This window comes from Staurois parvus, unplaced genomic scaffold, assembly GCF_062004578.1.
Source record: "Staurois parvus isolate SC_StPar_1 unplaced genomic scaffold, SC_StPar_1.0 ptg000108l, whole genome shotgun sequence".
NCBI lineage: Eukaryota > Metazoa > Chordata > Amphibia > Anura > Ranidae > Staurois > Staurois parvus.
In genome coordinates this window covers 1,345,001-1,368,404 of record NW_028317904.1, presented here as the reverse complement: position 1 = coordinate 1,368,404, position 23,404 = coordinate 1,345,001, and the positions used below count along the sequence as shown (strand labels likewise).

General features: G+C 40.9%; 1 protein-coding gene across 2 annotated transcripts in view; it reads left to right on the top strand.

Moving 5' to 3' along the window:
* Window positions 1–21,952, top strand: part of LOC149467487 (MOB kinase activator 2-like) — a 53,666-nt gene extending 31,714 nt beyond the window's left edge. Inside the window, exons 3-6 of one of the 2 annotated variants that reach the window (XM_089671596.1) lie at window positions 1,668–1,813; window positions 5,550–5,643; window positions 18,540–18,664; window positions 21,001–21,952. In XM_089671596.1, coding sequence (XP_089527722.1) covers window positions 1,668–1,813; window positions 5,550–5,643; window positions 18,540–18,664; window positions 21,001–21,278 — 643 coding nt within the window. In that variant the 3' untranslated portion in view covers window positions 21,279–21,952. Of the gene's footprint in view, window positions 1–1,664; window positions 1,814–5,549; window positions 5,644–18,539; window positions 18,665–21,000 lie in introns of both variants that reach the window. The other variant, XM_089671595.1, reaches the window with a different exon arrangement.
* Window positions 21,953–23,404: the final 1,452 nt, after the last annotated feature.

The window sequence follows — 23,404 nt, the reverse complement described above, 5'->3', positions numbered from 1 at the left end:
AGCCCCAGCTATATTGCATCACTGGATTTACTGATTGTTTTGACATGCGGTTTTCAATGAATGGTGAATTACCCAGTCTTGTGACAGGTTAAAGCTTAAAGGTAGCCATACATGGATCAAAAATCAGCTGATTAAGCAGGGACCGGCGAAGATTCAATCCATGTATGGGCAGGCTGATTGTACCCTAGCCTGTCAGATTTTTCTACATGCGATTACTGCCAGAGGCTATAGCAGCTAGCGGTAATCATTGTGTTCTGCTGTCCAGGAACGATTCCTCTGCCACCAGAACACAATACCACTTCAGGAGGCATTTCCCCATCAACACTAATTGTTGATGGAGGAATTGAGAAATTTTTCTTTCCTTTCACCCATGTTGGAAGGAAAGAACATTGAATCATCTATGGGCTGCTTAACTCTAGTTTTCTTGTAACTTTAAATAGTTTGTTTGGACCAAGCTTTCCCAAGTGAGCTATTTGCTGCACTATAAGATGTGCCTGCTGGGAGCGCTGTATAAACTGTATGTAGCAGCACTGTGCTCAGCAGCGGGATGGAGACTCTCCGTCCCACTCATTAAACCAAATTGTTGAGCGATGTTCTGCCATTTGCAGGAAGCCCTGTATTTCATCAATGAATAAATGCTTCCTCTAATCAGCTGAGCTGAAGAGACAGGCGGATGATGACAAGATCTCCACCTCAGCCAATTAGAGGAAGCCTTGTATTAATTGATGAAAAACAATGCTTCCTGTGAATGGCTGAGCAGTGATTTTGTTCCAGGTGTGAGACAGGAGTTCCCTGTACCAGTGCCGGAACACAGCGCTATATACTGTATGTACAGTTGCTGATGCTACATACAGTTCATATAGTGCTCCCAGTGGGCACATCTGTTAGTGAAGCAAATAGTTTGTTTGGACTGGCTTGGTCCAAACAAACTTTTTAAAGTCCTAAGAAACCTGGAGTTAGGCTTTAACCTTATTGTGTACCTGGCATGAAAATGCTTTGTCCTTCTATTTAGTAGCCTACAAAGTGCAGGAGTGCATTCTCACAATATGTGCGATCCTCAACTGTTAGGATCCCATGGTGAAGTTGAGTAATGTCATTGGCCCCTAGGCTATGGGGCTTTTTTAACAAGGAGGGGAGACTTTTTCCATAAATTATGTATTTGGTAGCTCAACAATATCAAAATGTGTAGATAAGTTGGGTTTTAGATCTCTCCAGTGCCCTGGTGCCCAAGTAACCCTTTTGTACCTGCTGTGTGCCCCTTTGCAGACCCCAGGAGTTAGTAGCGGGACCATTCATTTGTGAAGAGGCTGTAATTGCAGAGGTCTTGAAGTCTTCCTTAGCATAACCCCTGACTGACTGTTTCTTGGAGTGTGTTTTCAGTTTCCAACCACACCTGTTGCATGTCCACATTCTCTGGCCATCTCGTCTAGTATGTCGGAAGTCTCTGACAGTTGTTTGTCATTGAATATTAGGTGTGGCCCTGTTGTCAGGGCACACATTCGAAGCCCTCTACGCCTCACAAGTTGACAGCCACCGCTCTAGTGTAATCCATATTTCACAATAATTGTTGCTTTTGTCACATAAAACATATTTAATATGTTTCTTAAGATTATACCAGACATTTATCTGACCCTAGACTCAATTACTCTACTTTTTCATCTCAGCAGTAAAATAAAGAAGAAAGCCACAGCAGAAACAGAAAAGCTCTACTTGGAACCTCGATACACATCTGCCCGAATACTAGATGCTGATATATTAATGCTGGTGGCGTTACCTAAAGGACTCAACGTAGAGGAATGGCTGGCCAGTAATGGTAAGTTAAAACCGATATTTTCACTAGCTTGGGCTGCTTCCGTATCTATCTGGTTTTCTGAACTCATTGCAATCCTTCTTTAATGTTCTATCTATGAGTACATCAGAGACCACCAGGCAAATAGCCAATTACAAACTTGAAGGTTTTTTTGTTTTTTAAATGGGAATGAAAGTTCTTCCTGCCAAAGAATTTTTTCCTAGTCTTGTGATCTGGTTCACTAGTTCAGGGAAAACTGAGTGGTGGGGGTAGTAAAGTATATCAGTCACAATCGTAGACAATTCATACTGAGCATATAATGGAAAAAAAAACAAAATTTCAGAAGCATAAGTTAACTTGATGAAAACATGTCAGAAAGGTAAGTAGATAAAGAGGCAGCTGCAGTTATATGCATCACATTTTTTTTCTGTACGGTTAAGCTTCCCTTTCTGTCCCTTGTTCCCTAAGTCTCCCTATTGCTGAGTGAGGCCACCCATTTCAATAAAGGGCCAGCATAGATGTTTGGGACATCGGAATGATGGGACCAAGCTCATCTTTCACAAGTCAGAAAAGCCACGATCTGCAAAGAATATCAGCTACTTACTGCTTTAAAAGTGTGCTACTACGGCATTTTTACAGCTATTATCCCTGCACAGTTTTAAAACAGTACTTAGTGATGTGCTGCTCCGCCTTGCCTCTCTCTGCAGCAACAGATCACTATTACAATATTATAATAAAACATGGCTAAAAGCTGAAAATAGAAAGTTGCAGACAGGTAAACTCTTTATTGCAGAAGAGGTGTTGCATTATCTCTTCTGCACTATAATACACTTACCTGCCTGTTCACAGTCTTCTGTAGAATGTACGCTGAGCTATGAAGCTCCCTTTACAATTGAGTACACTGCCTTTGTGCCACGATGACTGCACTGCTGCACATGTCTGAAAGGGATGTCATCCTGCACCAGCCAATCAAGATGGCCAAAGAATGCCACCCAAAAGAAGCTGGTGAGAAGATGCTGGCTCTGGCAAGGGACCTCATGGGCGTCAGACCATTGGAGTGTAGGTGAGTATTCCTGCCTTTAGTTTCACTGTAAATATATATGTATATACACTATGTGGATTTGAGTGCAGGTTTGCTTTCAGGCAAACACTACTGAATATAGTATTTGTTTATTTTGGTAGAAGAGACTTTGCATGTTTTTTTTCGCCCAAAAAAGGTCCCTTTCACTTAGGCGATCCGATCTGTTTTGCCTGTCCTTTTTTCAGGTGGACCTGATCAGAAGGTCAGTGCATTGCTATGGACAGGCAGATGTAAATTGCATTTGTGTCAGTTTACACTCACCTACTTCCAGGCTCGTTTTGGTCCACTAAAAAAAAAAAAAGGAAGGGGGTCCGTCTTTCTCTTTAGGCAGATCAGATCAGAAGGTAGTCGAGGGTAAATGGACAACTGCTCACAGCTGCCTATAGAGCAGAGCATGCGCTATACATGTCCCCTCTACAGAAAATGTGTGGACACAAATGTGTCATCCATCTGCTCTGCTCTGATCAGCAAGGGATCTGTGAGCTGATCCCCTGCTGATCAGAAGGAAGTCCGCCCCCTGTGAAAGGGGCTAAACTCCTTCCTTTTTTTATTAGGCACTTTCTTTATACACTACCTGCGGTGCCTGCACATTGCAATGTGTCCTCTTTGCATCAGTAAGATGCTGAGCTTAGTAACCACCTCCTGCCTGCCATATAAGGTAATGACGGCCACAAGGCGGTTCTCTCATTCTGGGAGGAAGTCATATGACGTCCTCCCATTCTAACAACACATGCGCGGCTCCGGGAGCGCGCAGCGCGGCGATCGGTGGTGCGTTGTGCCCCTCGGACACAGCAGATCACCTATCAAAGGAAAGAGCCGAAGATGTCGGCTCGGTCATGTGATCAGCTGTGTCCAATCACAGCTGATCACATGTAAATAGGGAAATGTCGGTTATCGGCATTTCTCTCCTCACGAGCTGTCACGCTGACAGCTCGAGAGAAGAGCCGGTAATTGGCTTTACTCAGAGGGGACATGTGCACTGATCATCAGGGAACTGATGATCAGTGTGCCCTGATGATCTGTGTAGCCCCAGCAGTGCCACCTGTCAGTGTCCTACAGTGCCAGCTGTCAGTGCTCATCATTGCCACCTGCCAGTGCCCATCAGTGCCACATCAATGCCACATATCAGTGGCTACCAGTGCACATCAATGCCACATATCGGTGCCCATCTGAGCTGCCTTTAAGTGTTACCTATCAATGCCAGTCAGTGCCGCCTATCAGTGCCACCTATCAGTGCTAGTCAGTGCTGCATATCAGTGCTGCCCATCAGTGCCATATGAGTGCTGCCTTTCAGTGCCCATCAGTGATGCCTGTCAATGCCCATCGGTGCCACCTACCAGTGCCTCCTCATCAGTGCCACCTATCAGTGTCCATCAGTGCCCATCACTGCAGCCTCATTAGCGCACATCAGTGAAGGAAAAAAATCACTTATTTACAAAATTTTATAACAAAAACTAAAACTTTTTTTTTTCAAAATTTTCAGTGGTTTTTGGTTTGTTTAGCAAAAAATAAAAAACCCAGAGGTGATTAAATACCACCAAAAGAAAGCTCTTATCTGTCTCAAAAAAAAGATAAAAATTTCATATGGGTACGGTGTTGCATAACCGCGCAATTGTCATTCAAAGTGCGACAGTGCTGAAAATTGGCCTGGGCAGGAAGGGGATATAAGTGCCCTGTAGGTGAGTGGTTAAGGGATAAAAACATGCGCAATGTGCATGTATTGCAAAAATGTATTGAATATTGTAAAGCGCTGAGCAAACTGTTGGCGCTATGTAAATCCTGTATAACAATAATATCTTCTTCTTTTTTTTTTGCTTTATCATACTTAACATACACCACCCTGTCTATGTCCCTTTTAGGGAGATTTCATTTCAGATAGTGAGAGAAAATCTCCCCAGAAGTAAATGGAAGATCTCTACTTAGAGATTTGTCATGAGAACAAAATGTTTAAAAAAATTGTCGAAATTCCCATCCCTCTCTGTACCTGAGGCAAGGGTCACTAGTATCAACCAAGAGGGTCAGTCTCCCCAGACTGTAATAAAAACTTGATAGAAGTTCCAATCCTTCCATGTGCCATTCACAACTTAAAAAAAGGGATTGGCTTTACATACACTTAGCTGTACATTTTGTAAAAATATAGTTAACATTTGCTGTTTCACAGTGAACCTTATTTTTGCTGAAATTTCCAATGAGGCTGACAACGGAAGTTTCTGCACTGGCCACAAAAATAAATCCATAGACTGCTTTACAGATGATGAAATGGGTTTATAGGGAGGGAGTAGGCATGCTACTACCTGAAAAATTGTTATTGGCACATCGGTCAGAGAGTTGGCAAAAAAAAAAGTCTCAATTAATGAAATTACTGGTCTATGGTCTCAGCATGCAGTCATTTTCCCTGCACAAGGGTGGATGCAACTATCCTCTTTAGCAAAACTTGCAGTTAATGATTTTAAACTTACGACAATGAGAATAAACCCATCTATGGCAAGCTTTAACATATATATATAATTTGTATGATTCTGTGCAACAGCCTCTGGTTACCATGATTATAGTCTTGTTCCAGTAACTATGGTAGGGGAGGAGAGTACCTTGTGACATTTGGCATATATATATATATATATATATATATATATATATACACAGTTTTGTTATTTATTTTAACTTTGTTCTTTTTTATAGCATCTGCATTCTACAACCACGTCAGCCTCATGTATGGTTCCATCTCTGAATTCTGTACAATATCATCCTGTCCCACGATGAAGGCCTGGGCAATGTAAGTGACTAAAATTGTGTAGTCTATCCAATAAAATTTAAAGGGAACAAACAAAAAATCTAACATCTTTCTGTTTTTTATATACATATGAAGTGTTTGAAACAGAACTCCATCCAACAGTAAGATGGAAGTTATTTGCCCATTAAACCTTAAAATAGAAAAGCAGCCTTTTCTGCAATATTACATTTTCAGTCCAGAGGCGGCACTCCACCACCACCTAGCAATACTTCTTTTACACCGCTAGATGTCCTTAGCCTTGTCCAGCACCCTTTATCCCACTTCCCTGAGCCCAGGCTGTCATTGACTAACCCCAGCCTGAGAAATGGACAGTGAAAAGAGAAGCAGCATGGTAATGAGCTCATGTCTGTGTCACTCTTTCTATTCCAAGCAACATGCTTCTGGTCAGCACATGCACTAACTGACTTGCTGCTTCCTCCTCTCACAATGGAGTCCTGCTGTACAGGGACTGCCACATTAGGGTACTTGTATTGCTTGCATTAATGAAATGTTTAATGATCTATTAATAATTTACAGAGTTACATTAAGGTGTGTGGCTTATATCTGCATAGAGTTCAGATTTAGTAATAATAGTCATTCTGATGTTTGTTTAAGCGGGTCTAAAATTGGATTCTCAACACCTATTTATCACAGGGTGTTGATGCAGATTCCTGTCTTCCAAATTCCATCTAGAAGTATTGATGTCATTGGGGTAGTCTGTCCAGACTACTTTCCTTCCACCACAGGAAACAATCTTTCATAAAACTGCACTCCTGGTCTTTTTTTACTCTGATGTGTGAATAATCCAGCAGGCAGGAATTAGAATGTTGTCAATAACAGAGGTGTTGCTAGAATTGTGAAAGCACTAGAGCACCCTTGGGTGCACTTAGACAGATGTTACCAAATTGTACATCTTGCCACATCAGATTCAACAGTGGGTGTAGCTTAAAGGGGCAACGTTGAATAGAATCAGAGTATACTTGCTGTATGTGCTACATACATAGACAATGAATGATCAGGGATATGTAATGTACAGCACAGCTTACATAAACCATCAGTTAAAATTATGGGTGGCTTCACACTGCCCCAGTATGGTCCCATTTGTACTTTGGGCAAAGCACAGCTAAACTACGGGTTTGTGCTGGTTAATAGCATTTTCCCATAGACTTGTCATAGACCTATGATGTCCCACAGTTTTAGTGCTGTTTCATAAAGAACACCAAAGATACACCATGCAGGAATATTGGTGTGCTTTCTGAAACTGCACCAAAACCGTAGGAGCTCATAGAAGTCTATGGTAAAGCGCAGCTAACCCACAAGAAAACTGTGACCTAGCTGCGCTTTAGTAAATGCTCAGTGGGACAGCTTGAAGCCGCCCTAAATGATATTCAGCACACCTTTTGGTGTACAGCAGTCAGAAGTGTGTAATATACAGCATAGCTCTCAAGAGTGCAGTGGTTAGGAGGATATCTGTGGTATGCACTGTGTAAAGTAGTCAGTGTAGCAATCCTGTACATTGGTGGTCAGTGGTAAAATGCAGTGCCCCCTAACATTGGTGGTCAGTGGTAAAGTGTAATTCCTTCCTAAGTTGGTCGTCATTAAGAAGTCTAGGGCCTCCTTACGTTGGTGATTAGTGACAGACATGTCCTCTTACTTTGGTGTTCAGTGCGAGACAAACAGATCATTTGTGTCAGTGGTTACTTATCTAAGAGTGGAAAAGCGCCACTGCTCCCGCACAGATCAGTGATTTCAGTGCTGGAACTGTGAAGACACTGTCTGCCAAAGATTACTCTACCCAGCATGTTGCAAGAGCACATACTCCAGATGTCTGGGTCTACTAATGCCCATGGTAAAAAAATTGAGTAAAATAGCAAGAATGTATTTTCTCAGACATGATGGCTTATGTGGATGGACAAATGAAGCATGTCCTACATGACAGAAGAGGCACCTGGTATGAGATACAGCATAATAATACAGGGATGGTGTCCAATAAAATAACTTTCTGTTGTTTTTAATCAAAATTACTGACTGCATTCTGCACTGTTATTGCTTTTTAGTAGTGTCAGATCAGTGTCACTGGATCTGGGGAGTCAGTGGGTGCAGAATTTCCTGTGAAAGGAGGGCTGAACACATTAGCCTGATTGATGTCAAAGTCAACCTCTCCAAGATGCTCCTGAAAGGCAGGAAGTTGCCTTGGTGTTTTGTGCACAGGAGTTGCCATTTAAAGTGCAGAATTTACACAGGACCTCTCAGCTCTGAAAGGCAGGAGGCGGGGAGCTCAAGTTACATCAGTGAAGAGAGCTGATTCAGCTCACAGGAACAGAGCTGAAGCTGTCAATCTGCTCCCTCCCCTGTCATAATTTTTCTCTTGGTATCAGGAAAACTTGTTAGAAGTGATTCATGCTGATAGCAGAGGAACAGGCAGCAGACAGCAATGGTACTTAGTACTCTGGACTGAGACATGCACACACTATGGGGGGATATGCTTTGTTCATTATTCAGGTCTGAGGTTTACAACCACTCTAAAGGCAAAACATCTTTTTTTATTTTTTTTAAGCATTGGTTGGAACAAAATAATGTTAGAACCACTTTTAGAGTGAGGCAGGGACAAAGACTGCAAAAAATCTCTAATTGTCCTGTTCACCAATGTCCCTGGGAATGAAAGTGAGGAAAAACCCAAAATTTTGAATTGCCACCAGAGCAGTAATAAAAGGGAACTCTTCCAATGGGGACACATGTCCCTGTGACAACTGTCTAAAAGGGGATATCCCTCACATTGGAAAGAAATCCTCACACTTCCTGTTGAGTCTACAGGACAGGATGTAAAGCAAGATCTCCATAATGAGAAACCGATGACAAAAAAACTAGCAATGCTTTAATACTCCCCTATTCTATTTAAAAAAAACTAAAAACTTTTAGCTTATATATACTTTAATACTAATCACCTGTCAGATAGACACAGTACTCCTTGCCCTCCATCTACAGCACATGAACCGTTTTGAATGTCAGTGCATTGTAAAGGGAATGTAGCTTGCGAATCATGTTTTCACTGATTATCTGACTATGACCCTGTGGAATATGGTTGATTTGCATATATTATCCCTTGGGTGGTTAAATGATTAAATATTGTGTATACACCTGTATGGTCACATGTGTTCCTCCTGAGTCTGGAAAAACTGCCCAACTCCCGTCTGTGCCAATTTTGACATAGTGACCTCCAAGACTGGTCAATCATTAACATTCTGTTCTGTTCAAGTGAATGTTGTGCACTAGTGAATTAATGTAATAATGTGAAAGGTAAACAAAGAACATTTACAGTGTAGTTAGATAGTTAGAGAGTCTCAATTCCATATATCTAATGCAGATTATTTATTTAAACATAAAACAAACTGATATTGGGTTTTCTGCAGATGCCACAAAAACACCAGTTTATGAGGTTTTTTTTGTCTGAATTACCAGATCAACCAGCCTGTTACAGCCATTATGAAAGGGGGGGGGGGGGGGGGGGGTGCTTTCACGTGTTGACTTTTCATTATGTTAAAGTGGAAGTCTGGTCAAAACCTAACTAAAGCGGAACTACACTGTATCTGAGGACCACAAACCAAAAACACCCCCTAGCATTTCTGGCCATGGCTATTTTGAGTAAGGGCAAATGATTCATATATTATTTACTTCCTGGAATCCATTTGCACTTAGCTCAGGCATGCATGCAGGAGGGTGTGCTTGGCAGAAAAAACCCTCCAAAAACTTCCGGAATATATGACATCATTTGCCTAGGCATGGAAACTAGAAAGTACCTAAAGAAATGTAAAAAACAGTTTAAAACATGTAAAGTATACTTTCCTATCTATTTAATAATGCTAGCAGAATAAGGATTCAAAATAGTCATTGTTGATTGCGAGGATGAAGTTCCTCTTAAGCTTGAATCTGCTCTCACAACCATTCTAAGCCCTATACTAACTGCCCTGTACAGGAAAGATGCTTATACTTGCCTAATCCAAGGGCACTCTGTTCTGGTCACATGATTGGCTCTCAGCGCTGGCTGAAGGGGAGAGGAGGGACAGTGGACAATGATTCCCCTATAGTAAGTCTATGGGTGACATCACCGCTTTGTTCTGCAGCTGTTGTCACTTTCCTCCCATCTGAAGCAGGCTGTTGAAGAGATCATGTGACCATACCAGAGCACCCTTAGATTAGGTAGATACATAGTTAGTCTAGTTAAAAAAAAGTCCATCCATACAAAAAAATGTTATAATCCTACACCCACAGTTGATCCAGTTGATTTTGCAACAGCTGGAGGGCCGTCAGTTTGACACCCCTGCTTTACAGAGTAGATAGCATAGGGCTTAAAATGGGAGTGGGTGCAGGTTTAAGCTTAGTTAGTTAGGTTTTGGTTGGACTTCCACTTTAAATTAAAGTGAATGTGTTGTCTTTTGCACATATTGGTTCTTTTTTTATTATGGTCATGGTTACATGGTCACCATCCATAAATGAGTTAAAATATAATTATGCATCAATGATAATCATATAAATGTTAACACCACCATACTAAGATGTAGTTTTCCTTTAAAATATATCTAAACGACAACATATAAAGACATCCAGAACTTTGCTTCCGTTACATCACCAACCTTGTCTCAAAAATATCAACCAAATTTGTCCTCTGCGCTCTTCCCAAGACTTTCTGCTCTCAAACCCTCTTGTTACCTCTTCTCATTCTCACCTCCAGGACTTCTCTAGAGCTTCTCTCATCCTTTAGATCTCTTTACCTCAGTTTGTCCTGTTATCTCCTACCCTGCCCACCTTTAGGCGCCCCTGAAAAGCCGGCTATACATGGATCGAAATTCAGGGACCAGTTCAGCAGGGACAGGACAAATTTTTATCCATGTGTGGGCAGGCTGCTTGTACAGAAGTTCGTCTTCCTGAAAGGTTAGCTTATGGTAGGCCATTGCAGGTGCTGTTAAAATTTAATGATTTTGGTATTTCGATATTTGGAAAATGTTTGCTGTCTAGTATTAAAACTGTCTGCAATGATGCGCAGCAACCAGTTAGCTTCATAATTTAATTCTCCAGCTGTCAATTTACATTCAGGCCTTTGTTAATGAAGGCAGTTTCATTTATTTGTTACGGCCAATGTTATGTATCTGCTGAGTTGGCCAAGAAACTCGGCACATGGGTGGCCATCTTTAAGTTTCCATGATTCTCTAGCAAACAACAGATGGCGTTTCTGTAGTTATGCTTTCTTCCAAAGCTTGTGTTTTGGAGAAAACATAAAGCACTCGGATTCTGATCAGGTGATAAATTAAATATGAGGCCAAGACTGTGCAGCATTCTTCTTAGGACAGTAACATTCTTCTTCTTCCTGGCACGCAGCCTAGTTTTGTCGAATAAAGAAAAATATATTGTTGGTTGAACTGGATGGACTTATGTCTTTTTTTTTTTTTTCAACTAGACCTACTATATATAACATGTTTGCTCAACTTAATAGTATTCTCTGTAGACTGTAACTTTGTTTATGGGACCAATATACGCCTTATACAGAGGCTGCAACTCATGAAAACTTTAAACACATTCCCTTTTAAACTAAACTTGAACCCATTAAATCACATTGAGCTTAGTTGGCACATTGCTGGAAAAATAAAAAAAATTGTTGCCGGGCGTGCTATGTAACTCTTCAGCTAAAGTCCTAAAAATTTCTAAGCCCTCCACGGTTGATTATCTATCTATATCTATCTATCTATCTATCTATCTATCTATCTATCTATCTATCTATCTATCTATCTATCTATCTATCTATCTATCTATCTATCTTCAGACTTACCCTATATTGCTCCCACTCTTTCTCATTACTAAGGATAGGTATGCCAACCCCTGGCATTTGCTGTACATCCTTTCTGCTTTGTAGCAGACTTTCTTTTTTTTTTTTGTAGCTGAACTTGTGAAGAGCCAAAAATCTTGGTATCTGCAAGAGCCTGTTACTAATGATTCTTCATAAATAAAGTATTGGGGAGAAGGAAAGGGGGCGGAGGTGCAGACATACTTTTTCTTTGCTTCATATGGAAGCCCTGAGTTTTACTTTCGAATTAGCCAATATTTCATCAGGGAGGGATAGGCAATAACATATAACATGTGTAATAGTATATTTTTCTTTTTGCTGCTGCTTGTATAAAAAAAAGCATGAAATCCCATTCTATCTACAGTTTGATGACATAACATGCTGCTCTTGTTATTGGGTTAGTTTTCGGGTCAGGACCAATGTTGTACATAACTGTCTTATGCAAATATGGCTGAGGAACTATACTGGTGGATACAACAGTGAACCAAATTTGCCTATATGGTAACGGATTCTGCTGCTATCAATCTACCCTGTGAGGAGGGAGAGAGCCACTGTTCTTTTGTACAGTGCTGGATCGAGATTGGGCTCAGGTTGGCTCGAGATTGGGCTCAGGAAAGTATAAGGGGTGAGGAGGGGATCTTGCAGCACAGAATGCATTAAGGTAAAAAAAAAAAACCTTAGTGTTTAGAACCACTTTTAAGTTGCTTTTCTGTGCATGCAAGGAACCTACCGTATATAAGTTGTGAGATTCTTTGTATTTTCCTTGTTACCCATTTCCTGCTCGTTTAGCATTTTGAAAGCACTTATACACAGTGCTATCAGAGGATGTTGAACTGTTCATATCAGTACTTTACATATACACACATATATAATCCTTTTTTTGTGTGTGTATATGATTGATAGATAGATATACACACCCACACATTGTGATAAGCATATTTAAGCTTTTGATGACCTGTTGCACAGTCTGAAAGTATTTTCTTCCTGCTTATCAAGCATTGGGCTTGTCTTGCTGTTAAAAGTCGCAGTAGCAGGAAGTCCTGTAAAAAAGGACAGGCCCACTTATGGAATTTATTCTGTTGATAGGAAAACAAAACTCAGGCACCATGATGAATTGTGTGGCAATGGTGAAATGTCAAGGTTGTTGTTACATAGTTACATAGTACGTCAGGATGGAAAAAGACACAAGTTTGTCTAGTTCAACCAACAGAAAAAATAAAGACATTGAAAACCTCCATATACCTATAGCTGATACAGAGGAAGACAAAAAAAAACCCCTATGCAGCATGGTCCAAATTGCTCCAGTGGGGGTAAATAAAATCTTCTGATCCACCAAAAGGCTACAAAACTGACAGTAAATGCATCTCACTTGACTGGTAATTTTTGTGCCTGAGCACTGAGCAAACACTATGTATTTTAAAGAGGGATCTGTGTGCTTTTTTTTTTTTTTTCTCTCATTGTTATGAGAAGGAGTAGACTGTGCCTCTTACTTCTACTCTGGGGTCCACGCTGGACATTGATGATGATAGATCATTCTGAGATTGGTCAATAGTTGAGCTCTGAAGTTAGCACATGCAGTTTACTCTGCTGCAAGTGTTTTCTTGCCTTGAGTTATATTAAGGAATGTGTTGTCATGTTAACCTCTTAGGATCTCAGGGCGCTGTTAAGTTGCCAGGATCTAAATTCAGCCAGGCAGTAGATAACATGGTCTGGATTTTTCTTAAAGACCCTGTCAGATCTTTAAAAGTTTAAATGTAGCAATCCTCTGAAATAGAGCATGCTATATACTTACCACTCCATTTTTCCTACCTCTCCTCCATTCCAGCACTGCTGCCTTCCACATTTCGGCATGTCTTTGGCATTTCTCTCTTCCAGGAATTTTGGATATTTGTGTTCCCTACCACACATGCGCGCACACACACACTCCGGTTTGTTTCTCCAACCCCCTATGTCACTACAGGACTAAGCAGTGAAGGAGGAGCCAGAGCTTGGCCTAGGCACAGGCATTCGGCAATCACAGAAATTACGAATGCCAAAGAGGCTGTTTAAGGCTTTGGTTTCTGGCTGAAAAAAGACAAAAGTCCATCCATTTCAATCATTAAAAAAAACTGTTATAATCCTACACCCACAGTTGATCCAGAGGAAGGCAAAAAACCCAGCAATGCATGATCCAATTTGCTCCTGCAGGGGAAAAAATTCCATCGTGATCCCTCTAGAGGCAATCCGATATTCCCTGGATCAACTTTACCTATAAATGTTAGTAACCAGAATCTCTTGATAGCCTTTGATGGCCATCACATCACTCAGTGATCAGTCACTGTCTATTTCTCCTCTTGAAAGGAGAAAAAAAGATACACTTCATTTCTTCTTGCTAGAGAAGATTGTAAAACAAAAAAAAAGTTGAGTTTAAAATAAAGATTAAATAACTAGATCAGGGTTATATCTAGGTCAGAGTTATGGGTCAGGATCAGTGTATTTTATGTAAGATGAAATAGAAAATCTGTTTTTGTTTAGTGTCAGTGTGTTTTAGGTGGGATGAAAAAGCAAAATGCACATTACTGTTTTTGGCACTACTATGAAAGATTTCCAGTATGTGCCTTCGACAGAAGTCGATGAAAAAATCAGCTTCTGCCAAGCAGGGATAGCCTGGCATTGATCGAATTTTGATCAATGTATGGCCAGCTTTAGAAGTGATCTGTTGCTACAAAGCTGCATGGGAGGGTCTTAATCTGGTCTTAAAGCGGTTGCTCAGTCAAAATGTTGAAAAATATAAGTTAACAGCTACAAAAACTGTAGCTGCTGACTTTTAAAAAAAAACACCTGTCCCTCGATCCAGCGGTGTCCTCACCGCAGCCGGTTTCAATGGCCGTCCTCTCTCCCCGATGCCGGAATCTTAAGTGTGGGCATCGGGCTGTGACAGCTTGCGGCTTCAGAGCCAGGTATCCACTGCACATGCACAAGTATCGCTGTTTCTTGTGAATAGTCCCGTAATCTTCTGAGACCTGTCACTTCAACCAGAAGATGACGGGGAGGAAGGGTGGGGATCACAACTTCTGCTTCCGATCACCTTGGTGATTTCAGTAGAAGTGGGATCAGGTACCTGTCATAATCGGGCACCCACTTCCCAAAGGTGCCAATCCTTAATAGGGAGTGGAGGACGAGGCCTTAAAGCAGGACATCCCCTTTTGGGTAGAGCTCCAGTTTAAAGTGGTTGTAAAGGCTCTTTTTAAAAAATAAAATGCAATCGCGCTTTCCTCTCCTACAAGTGCCCTCTCAGCAAGCCTTGTGCCCCATGTGGGTGCACTCCTGAGCCGGACTGTGTTCATAGATTGCTCAGCCATACCCACTCTCTCCGTACAGGATTTGATGGACAGCAGCAAGAGCCAATGGCTCCCGCTGCTCTTAGTCTCCTGTTTGGCCAGGAGGGAGCACGGCTGAGAGAAGGTTGACCGGGTGATGGGAACAGTTGTTTGGAAAGTTTTTTTGTTTGTTTTTTTTACCATAATGCAGATAATGCATTAGGGTAAAAACCTATTTGAGTTTACAACCATTTTAATTCATCAGATCTCTGCCCCCCCCCCTTCCACCTCATAAAGAAAATTAAAAGTTTTTTTTTAAAAAAGGAACTTCTTTTCAAAAATTCTTCCCCAGCTCTCAGCAATGATGTTGGACAATCAAGAGGAAATTTGTTGTACAAGCGTCAAATATTTACATAAATTATGGGATGTCATTTGTATTTTTAGTGATCTTGAATCTGTGAAATGCTCTGTCGTGTTCATTTGAGTCCTCGCCAACCTGACCTGATCTTATCATTATGTTATGCTAACCGTTTACAGAAACCATTTTGTTTTTTCCTTGCGTGGGTTGCAATGTAGCTTAGAAAGGGGAATAAAACTCTCCTGAAGTAAAACATTTTCTTAGAACTTTTCTCTACTATGTTCCATAGAAATCACATGTATGTAATATGATTTTAATCGGCAGACTTTGATGGGGGGGTTTTTTTGGGGGGGGGGTAAACATCTGGCAGTATATGTAAATATAAAGTAGTCGCCAATACCAATTACCGCTATCTATTTTTTTCATGTGGTACAGTGCAATTTGACCCTATACAAAAATGAGTGGGCTCAAATGGCACTGCATAGAAACACGTGATTTGAACAGGAGTGCAGTTGAATTCCTGTCTGAATCACATGCAGTTTCCTGCACCGCTCCTATGTGAACGGGAAACTGCATATGATTTGGTCAGGAATCACACTGCATTCCTGTTCAATCACATGCAAATCTTTGTAGTGCAATTTGATCCCATTAATTTTGTATAGGGTCAAATCGCACTGCACCCACAGGAAAATCGCATGTGCTTTGGACAGGAATCATACCGCATTCCTGTTCAAATCACATGCGACTCTTTGTAGTGCGATTGAGCCTATTCAATTTGTACGGGCTCAAATCGCACCACTCAAACAATTTTTAGGTATTGGAGCATTTGCATGAGTACAAGTACTCATGCAAATGTTTAGTTTTGACACCGATACCGTATCAGTATTGGTGCAACCCAACTCCCATCTGTTTTCTTGTGGTATCACCCTGTCATGTGAGCTTCAGGCAGACTATAAGCGGCAGTATCAATGTACATTTTGCAGGCAAAGTCTACTGTCAGCATCAGAAAACCCATTCTAACAGTGCTGTGCAGCCTAGCACTTTCTGACAATTACATTTTTCAGATGGCATGGCCAGAAAGTGCTGTTTAAAACCATAGATCACACTTCCCTTAAGAAGAACCAATTTAAGTAGTGACGTTACTGGTTCTCCAGCATTGTAGAAGGTGGTCTATGACACATGTTCTCTTTGTGGCTAGTGTTTGGGAAATCCAATGTTACACTTGCCGAAGAGCTGTGCAGATTCCGCTTTGTTGTCATGAAGTTGCCAGGTAACCTGCAAACAAAAAACCAGCTGACGCAGGCCTGAGGGACGTATAATTAGCTCCCCCTGCACCTGCTGCCTTGCTTTGCTCGGAATTGAAGTGGTCTTTGACACGCAGCTTATGCTCAATTTAGCTGTTCCATCTGTCAGTGATATGAAAACCTTCGTTAGATGGGCTGAACTACAGACTAGGAAATGTTTGCCGTTCATGAATGAGTTAATTTAGGCTTGGGGTCTTTTGGCTTCAACACACTGGTATGCATTACTGCTGATTCATACGATATTATAGCTGAACAGATTATTTTGTCAAGTGGTCTTCCCCATTTACAACTCATAGGTGGAGAGAGAATGGTAATCTGATCATGGAGCAGAGGTATAGGAGACTGTTATTTACCATGAGGGAAGAAGAAGGCAGAATGGTAGCCAAACATGATTGAAGGAAAAGGATTGGGCTCTTTCACACCATAACGTGCATTTAAAAAACATGAAAATACGCGTGCATTGAAAAGCATTTACTTGTGTTTTTATGCGCATTGACATCTGTTGATGTGCATTTATGCATTTCTTGTGCCATCGTGTTGAAAACGGCAGAACTACAAAGGATTGTGGACCAGGAGAGCTTAGGGAAGGCAAAATGGAAGTTGTTCATTACAGCATACCATGGAACATTGGAAAGGATAGAGAAGATGGGGTCCGAGATGACTGGGAAACAAATAGAGAGGCATAGAATGATCAAGAACATAACTGATTCCTCCATCCAAGCATAGGTGCTATCAGCAGCTGTTTTGGCTGCCAGACAAGCTGTTGACAAGACCTGTGGTTGTAACCACATTGGAAGAAATGCCATCAAAGGCCCAGTTCACTTCTAGTCCATTCACATTGTTTTCAATTAGGCCCTGATAAAGGGGGGGTTTTGGATCTCTGAAATGCATTGGTTACTCCTTGGATTGTCAGCCGGCCTTTTATTAGAACAAAGTCACATCTGAGCCTGTAAGCAGTGGTGTGGAGCTTCAATTTACATTTTTGTTACATAACACTACAAGCCAAGGAGACCATGGAGATCCACTGGGGTTTAGAAGCTGCCTGCCCAGGACCAGATTATTTACATCAACATCCGTTCTTTAAGATGGCAATACCAGTAAGATAACCTTATGGCTCTATTGCTGTTTTTCCACTTTCCCCAAGAGAAAAGGCAGAATGTAGATTACTGTGGATTAGTTGGAGGGGTAGAGATATAAGGTGGTTCTGATTATGGACCAGGTGTAGAGTCGGTTGATTGTAATGTGATCATTGACCATTGGAGGAATAAATAGAAGGGGCTAAGCATGGTTGGAAGATAAACAGAAAGACGATTGTAGCTTTTGAGGAAGGAGGTAAGTTGTGGACAAAGGAAAGTGGCAGCAGGACAACAATCAGATTGTATTGTGTAGTCATCCTAAACACTGTGGTTCTACATAATTTGTATACTGGGGCTTGTAGATCTGTTAAGATTTTTATTTTTATGGAGGCTGATGAAGAATGCTAGAGAATAAAGATCAACTGGAAAAGAATGATGGGACATGGGAAGTATAATAGGTAGCGAATGCTGAGACTTGTAGTTCCCCAGTAACTAGAGTGGTTGATTTATGAAAACTGGAGAAATAAGTGAGGCTGCTGATAACTGCAACAATCAGAGCTTTTACAGGGTGACAAATGCTACTTTAAATTAAAATTGCTGGGTTACCAGTATATTATTATGTAAAGCAATTAGGTTTAACAGGAGTAAAAGTCTTTGTCCTGCTGTAGGGATTTCCCTTTACTTTCTGTCTTGCAGACATAACAGAAAGTGAGAGGAAATCTTCCAAAATAAGGGGAATTTCCAACATAGTCATCAGAACATTTGCCCCCATTGGAAGATTTCTCCTTCATCTCTTGCAGTCATGACTAACGCCAAAATGTTAAATTTTCTATCACAGGGACAGTGGTCACCAGGACAAAATAGTGGAGTGGATCAAACAAAAATATGACAGATGGTCTAACCCCTCCCATTCTATCCAAAACTTAAAAAAATTTAATTTAAAAAAAAATTAATTTGCATATGCTTTAAATGATGTATAAAGCCACAGTCTTTGCCAAGAGTTTAATTAATTTATTTTTTTCCTAGGCAAATCCAGTGGACAGATGAAAAAGGACGCAAAAGAAAATGCTCTGGACCACAGTATGCAGATTATGCTGCCAGCATCATCCAAAAAATCCTGACAGATGAGGATTTGGTCCCTACTAAACACTGTAAGTTAAGCTTATGTGCCCTGACCATTACCCTTTTGATCCCATGTAAAAAATACTTAATATTTAGTCCGTGACTAAACTGTATTGCTTCACTGCAGTGCAGTAAAGTGAAGTCACTTACCTGGTTGGGCTGTTTGGCAGCAGTCATACTATATGTATATCTTCTCTTCATTACTCCAAAGACCATTGCCCCCACCTGCTTTGCAATCTCCCATGTTTCATGGGCCCTTCTTACAAGTGGGGCTTGGATCAGGGGTGCAAAACCATTGCACGGAGTAGGTAAATATAACAACTGTTATTTAAAATATAAATTAAAGGTTTATAATCACTTTAAAGAACACAGGGATTTGCTTAGTTGCTCTCTGATGACTTGTCTACTGGTAATCTTATTACTGTTCGGTTTGGGAATATTTAAAGTGGTTGTTGTTTGTTTTTTGTTTTTGTTACCTTAAAAGAGAAGTATGGACTTTAAAAAAAAACAAAAAACATTATTCTTACCAAGGTGAATGTAGCAGTGATCCAATGGTGCATCTGTCCCCCACCTGCTCTGCACTGAGCGATCAAACAATGCGATTTCTCAGTTCTCCCCCTCCACTCTGAGCAGAGAGTGGTGATTGTCAGTCATCTGCCCTTCCAGCGCTCATTGGAGCACTGGGCTGTGGAGGAGGTGGGAGCGGCTGGCTCAGGCTCTCAGTGGCTTTCTGAGAGGCTGAGCAGGCTGCCAGTCCAGGTTTCTGGGCATATACCAAATGTATGGTTGGGGTCTTTTCAGAACCTGGACCAGCTCTGTGACGTCAGATGACAGCGGGCTTCAGCCCTCTGTCAGCTGAAAAACAGGTCACAGGAGTGCAGAGCTAACTACAGTCCAGTGATCAAGAGAAGTATACCAAAAAAGCTTTGGCTATACTTCTCCTTTAATGTAGTACATACATCATGCATTAAGGCAAAAACCTTCCACTAGTTATTCCCCCAACCCCGCCCCCCTCCCTAAATACTTGAGTCCTGTATCAATCCAGCACTGTGCCCATCTGCAGCAGTGCTGGTTCTCTCTCTCCGCTCTCACAGACTCAGAGGCAGCAGAGATTGCTGCTGTCAATCAAATGCTGAGAGGAGGGAGCAGGAGGTGGGGCTCAGCTGCGGTGTGTGTGTGTGTCTGTGGATGCACACTGTCTATCTCGGGAGCGAGCCCACACATGTGCCACCATAAGAAGCGGCTTCCTATGGTGGCACATGGAAAAAGAAAAGAGGAAGAGCCAAGATCAGTGGCAGAGCACCCCAGAAGAGGGGGTTTGGAGGTGCTCTGTGCTATACCATTACACAGAGCAGTTTAGTATAATGTTTGGTATTTAAAAAAAAAATATATATATATATATATATATATATATATATATATATATATATATATATATTTTAAGAAAGGTACAAGGAGCTCATTACATAGTAGCTTTCGTTTCAGAAAAGAAAGCAGTAAGCAGCTTTACCAAATCTTGCTTCAATTCTTGTGACACTAGCAGTCAAAGGCAGCAGTGCCTCACACAATGCACACACACATATACTGTACATCTATGAGGCTGTAGGCACAGGAGTACCTAGGCACCCTCACATACCAGGAACTGCTATTTTCAAGGGGAATTCACGATAAAAAGGCAGATTTTTCAGGATACTAATTAGTTAACAATTCCAGATGTTTAATATATCAAGACAGCAAATCTTCCCATTTTGCATTCAGATCCACTCGACATGCAATTTCAGAGAGCAATGTCCAGTTTAAGTGCCAGCTTTGTCAAAGGTATGGCTTCAGTCTCTGTGTAGCATGGCCCAGAAACAAGAACAAAGTTTTAGCTGTACTTTGTGGTTGCTGTTGTGTAAATACAGCTCATATCCTGCAAAGATGCTCTGAATTGCATAGAAGTACAGATGGTACTTGAAGGTTATGATATGGCACAGATCTGACCTAAGGAATACTAGTGACAGAAATGCTTCTTTATTAACCCCTTCACGCCTAAGTGTAAAACAAATCTAAATACCGCTTGGCTCGGCGGCACGCTCCCAGCACAAAGACAGCTACGCAAATATGCAGCCCCACTGAAAAAAACCCAGTTCTGTGAGGCCACATCTTTGTGTTACGTCGGCGTCAAGGGGTTAAGGTACCGGAACCCAAAGCTTATTGGCTCAAAGCTGCTTTTTTTTTTTTTTTTTTGTAATTGCGTAACAAGGTACGTAAGCCAGTAATTCACATTTGATCAAGTATTTGCTCTTAAAAATGTCTGCATTTTTAAAATTGTTTGACTGATTTTGTAACAATGATGTTTGTCTTTTTTTTTTTTTTCGTTCAGGTAAAGATTTCCCAAAGGCCTTTAAACCAGCCATTCAAAAGACATTCAGATTCCTCTTCCACCTTCTGGGTCACATCTACACCTGTCACTTTAAAACGGTAGTGAATCTTGAACTACATCCCCATCTGAACACCCTCTACCTTCACCTTCTGCTTTTCTGTGCAGAGTTCCACCTTCTCGACTCCAAAGAAATGGCCTTGAGTGAAGACTTAACCACAGCCTTAATAAATTCCAGCCCTTGTCCCAAAACCTCAGGAAGCCATTCTCGGAACACATGAGCCAGATCCTTGGTTTTCCGTGTATACTGCCATGTCAAATATATAGCAAAGTCATAACCGTAAAAAACACTATTTTGTAATCTGCTTGGTGTTGCACCTCCAGCACAGATTCTATTTGCCAAACTAAAGGACAGTGGAGCCCAGAATATTCTGGGAGATGCATATTACAGCAGCTGAAAACTTGGAGTTGGCTCAGGAAAGTAACACTTCATAAGCCACCAAAGTGCTTTACATGGGAACAACAAGAATACCTGTCAGAAGCAGTTTGAAGTCACGTAAAGGGTGGCCAACGAGGACTATTTTTTTTAATGTATTAGTTGGCAGAAAATGGTTAAAATTGGCTGCTTTTCATGGTTGACAGGGTGCTAATTAATATTGGTCACTGGATAACAAACATAGACTGCACGTTTAGATCTTGCAAAGGTCAGAATCTCCAGAAAGGGCACTTTTTTTGCTTTTATCTCTGTTTATTTTTTTTTATTAATTTTTTTTTACTGGGCCTATTTTAATTATAAATCTCAATTCCATATTTTTAAAGATATGGTTGTAGTCTACAGTTATGTATATATTTATTTTGGTGATATGTTACTTTAAAAAAAAATAACGCACTTAACTTTTTGTAATTTATTCATTTAAGTTAAAAAAAAATGGATTAAAAAAATTCTTAAGATGTATATATTTTTTTTTAACAAAACAATAAATGGGGGGCTAGTTGCAAGAATAAGAAATATTACTTTTAGAATTCAAACTGTTTCACGTACGCTGCATTTATTTTCTTAAAGTGTTACTAAACCCAGGACCCTGCATTCACTATATCTGGTATCACACAGAACATGGAAGTACAATTATTTTATTAACTATAAACTGCTAAATACCTTTTCTCATCAGCAGTTAGAGCAGTTTTGTGACTTCAGCTGAGCACTGGTTAAAGCTTGTAGGAGGAGGTTTTAATTCTGCTCTAGGAGGATGCAAAACCCCTTACCTCTGTCTGGACAGGCTGATTGGCCCTGTGCTGATCACATGCACTCTCCCAAGAAAAAAACTTCTCTAGCAATACACACTAAACTGAGCATGTGCAGAAGGGCTACGGGTTCAGTCTGTCTTAGCGTGAACATTTGAACAAGAGGAGGGGCAGAGAAGTCAGAATTAAACAGCCTTTTTACACAATGCAGAGGATTAACCCCTTAGGTTCCACAGTGAGTATAACAAGCATGCTTTACTGCATATACAGACTGATTTTACTGTTGTGGGTTTAGTAACACTTTAAAGCCATATTCAGGATATTAGCAGATCCTCCTCTTACTAACCATTGGTATGAAAAAAAAAATCTAAATGCCCATTATTCTTAAGTGGTTGTAATCCCTTGTCTATACCCAGTGAAGTGACTGGGCACCAGTTATACACAGAGATTAAACAAATCCTCCTACATAAGTTGTACCTGTTTATCTGTAGTCTTCTCTACATCTGTTCAAAATGCAGACTTTACATAGGATCTCTCAGCTCTGAAAATCAGGGGGCGGGGAGCTGAAGTTGCATCAGTGGAGGGAAGAGACACACCCCCTTCACACAGCTCACAAGAACAGAGCAGAGGCTGTCAATCTGCTGGAGATCCCTCCCCTGTCTCTTGGTGTAAGGAAAACTTCTCAGAGGAGATTCATTCTGTTAGCAGAGGAATGAAGCATCAGACAGAAATGATACTTAGTGCTCTGAACTGGGACAAGTACTCACTATAGAGAGATGAGCTTTGTTCATATTTCAAGTCTGAGGTTTACAACCACTTTAAGTGAAGCCACAGTCACATGGCAATTTTTTTATGTCTGCTAACTTCCTGGGGTCCTTCTTGGGGTGTCCACATCATTGCCTGCAGTGATATGCTCTACCCTTTTTTATGGAGACAACACTTAAAGTGGCCAGATCCTTTCTGTTAGGCTCCAAAGGTAGGAGAAATCATGAGGATGGTGAGGGGACCAGTGCCAAGGATAACAAGGAGGGAAAAATGTCTGGTTCCTAGGGCAGGATATTCGCTTCCCACATGGAAGAAAAATATATTTGAAATATATTTTAAAAATATTCTTCCCACATATATTGCCATATATTTGAAATGCTACAATTTTGCCCATATTCAA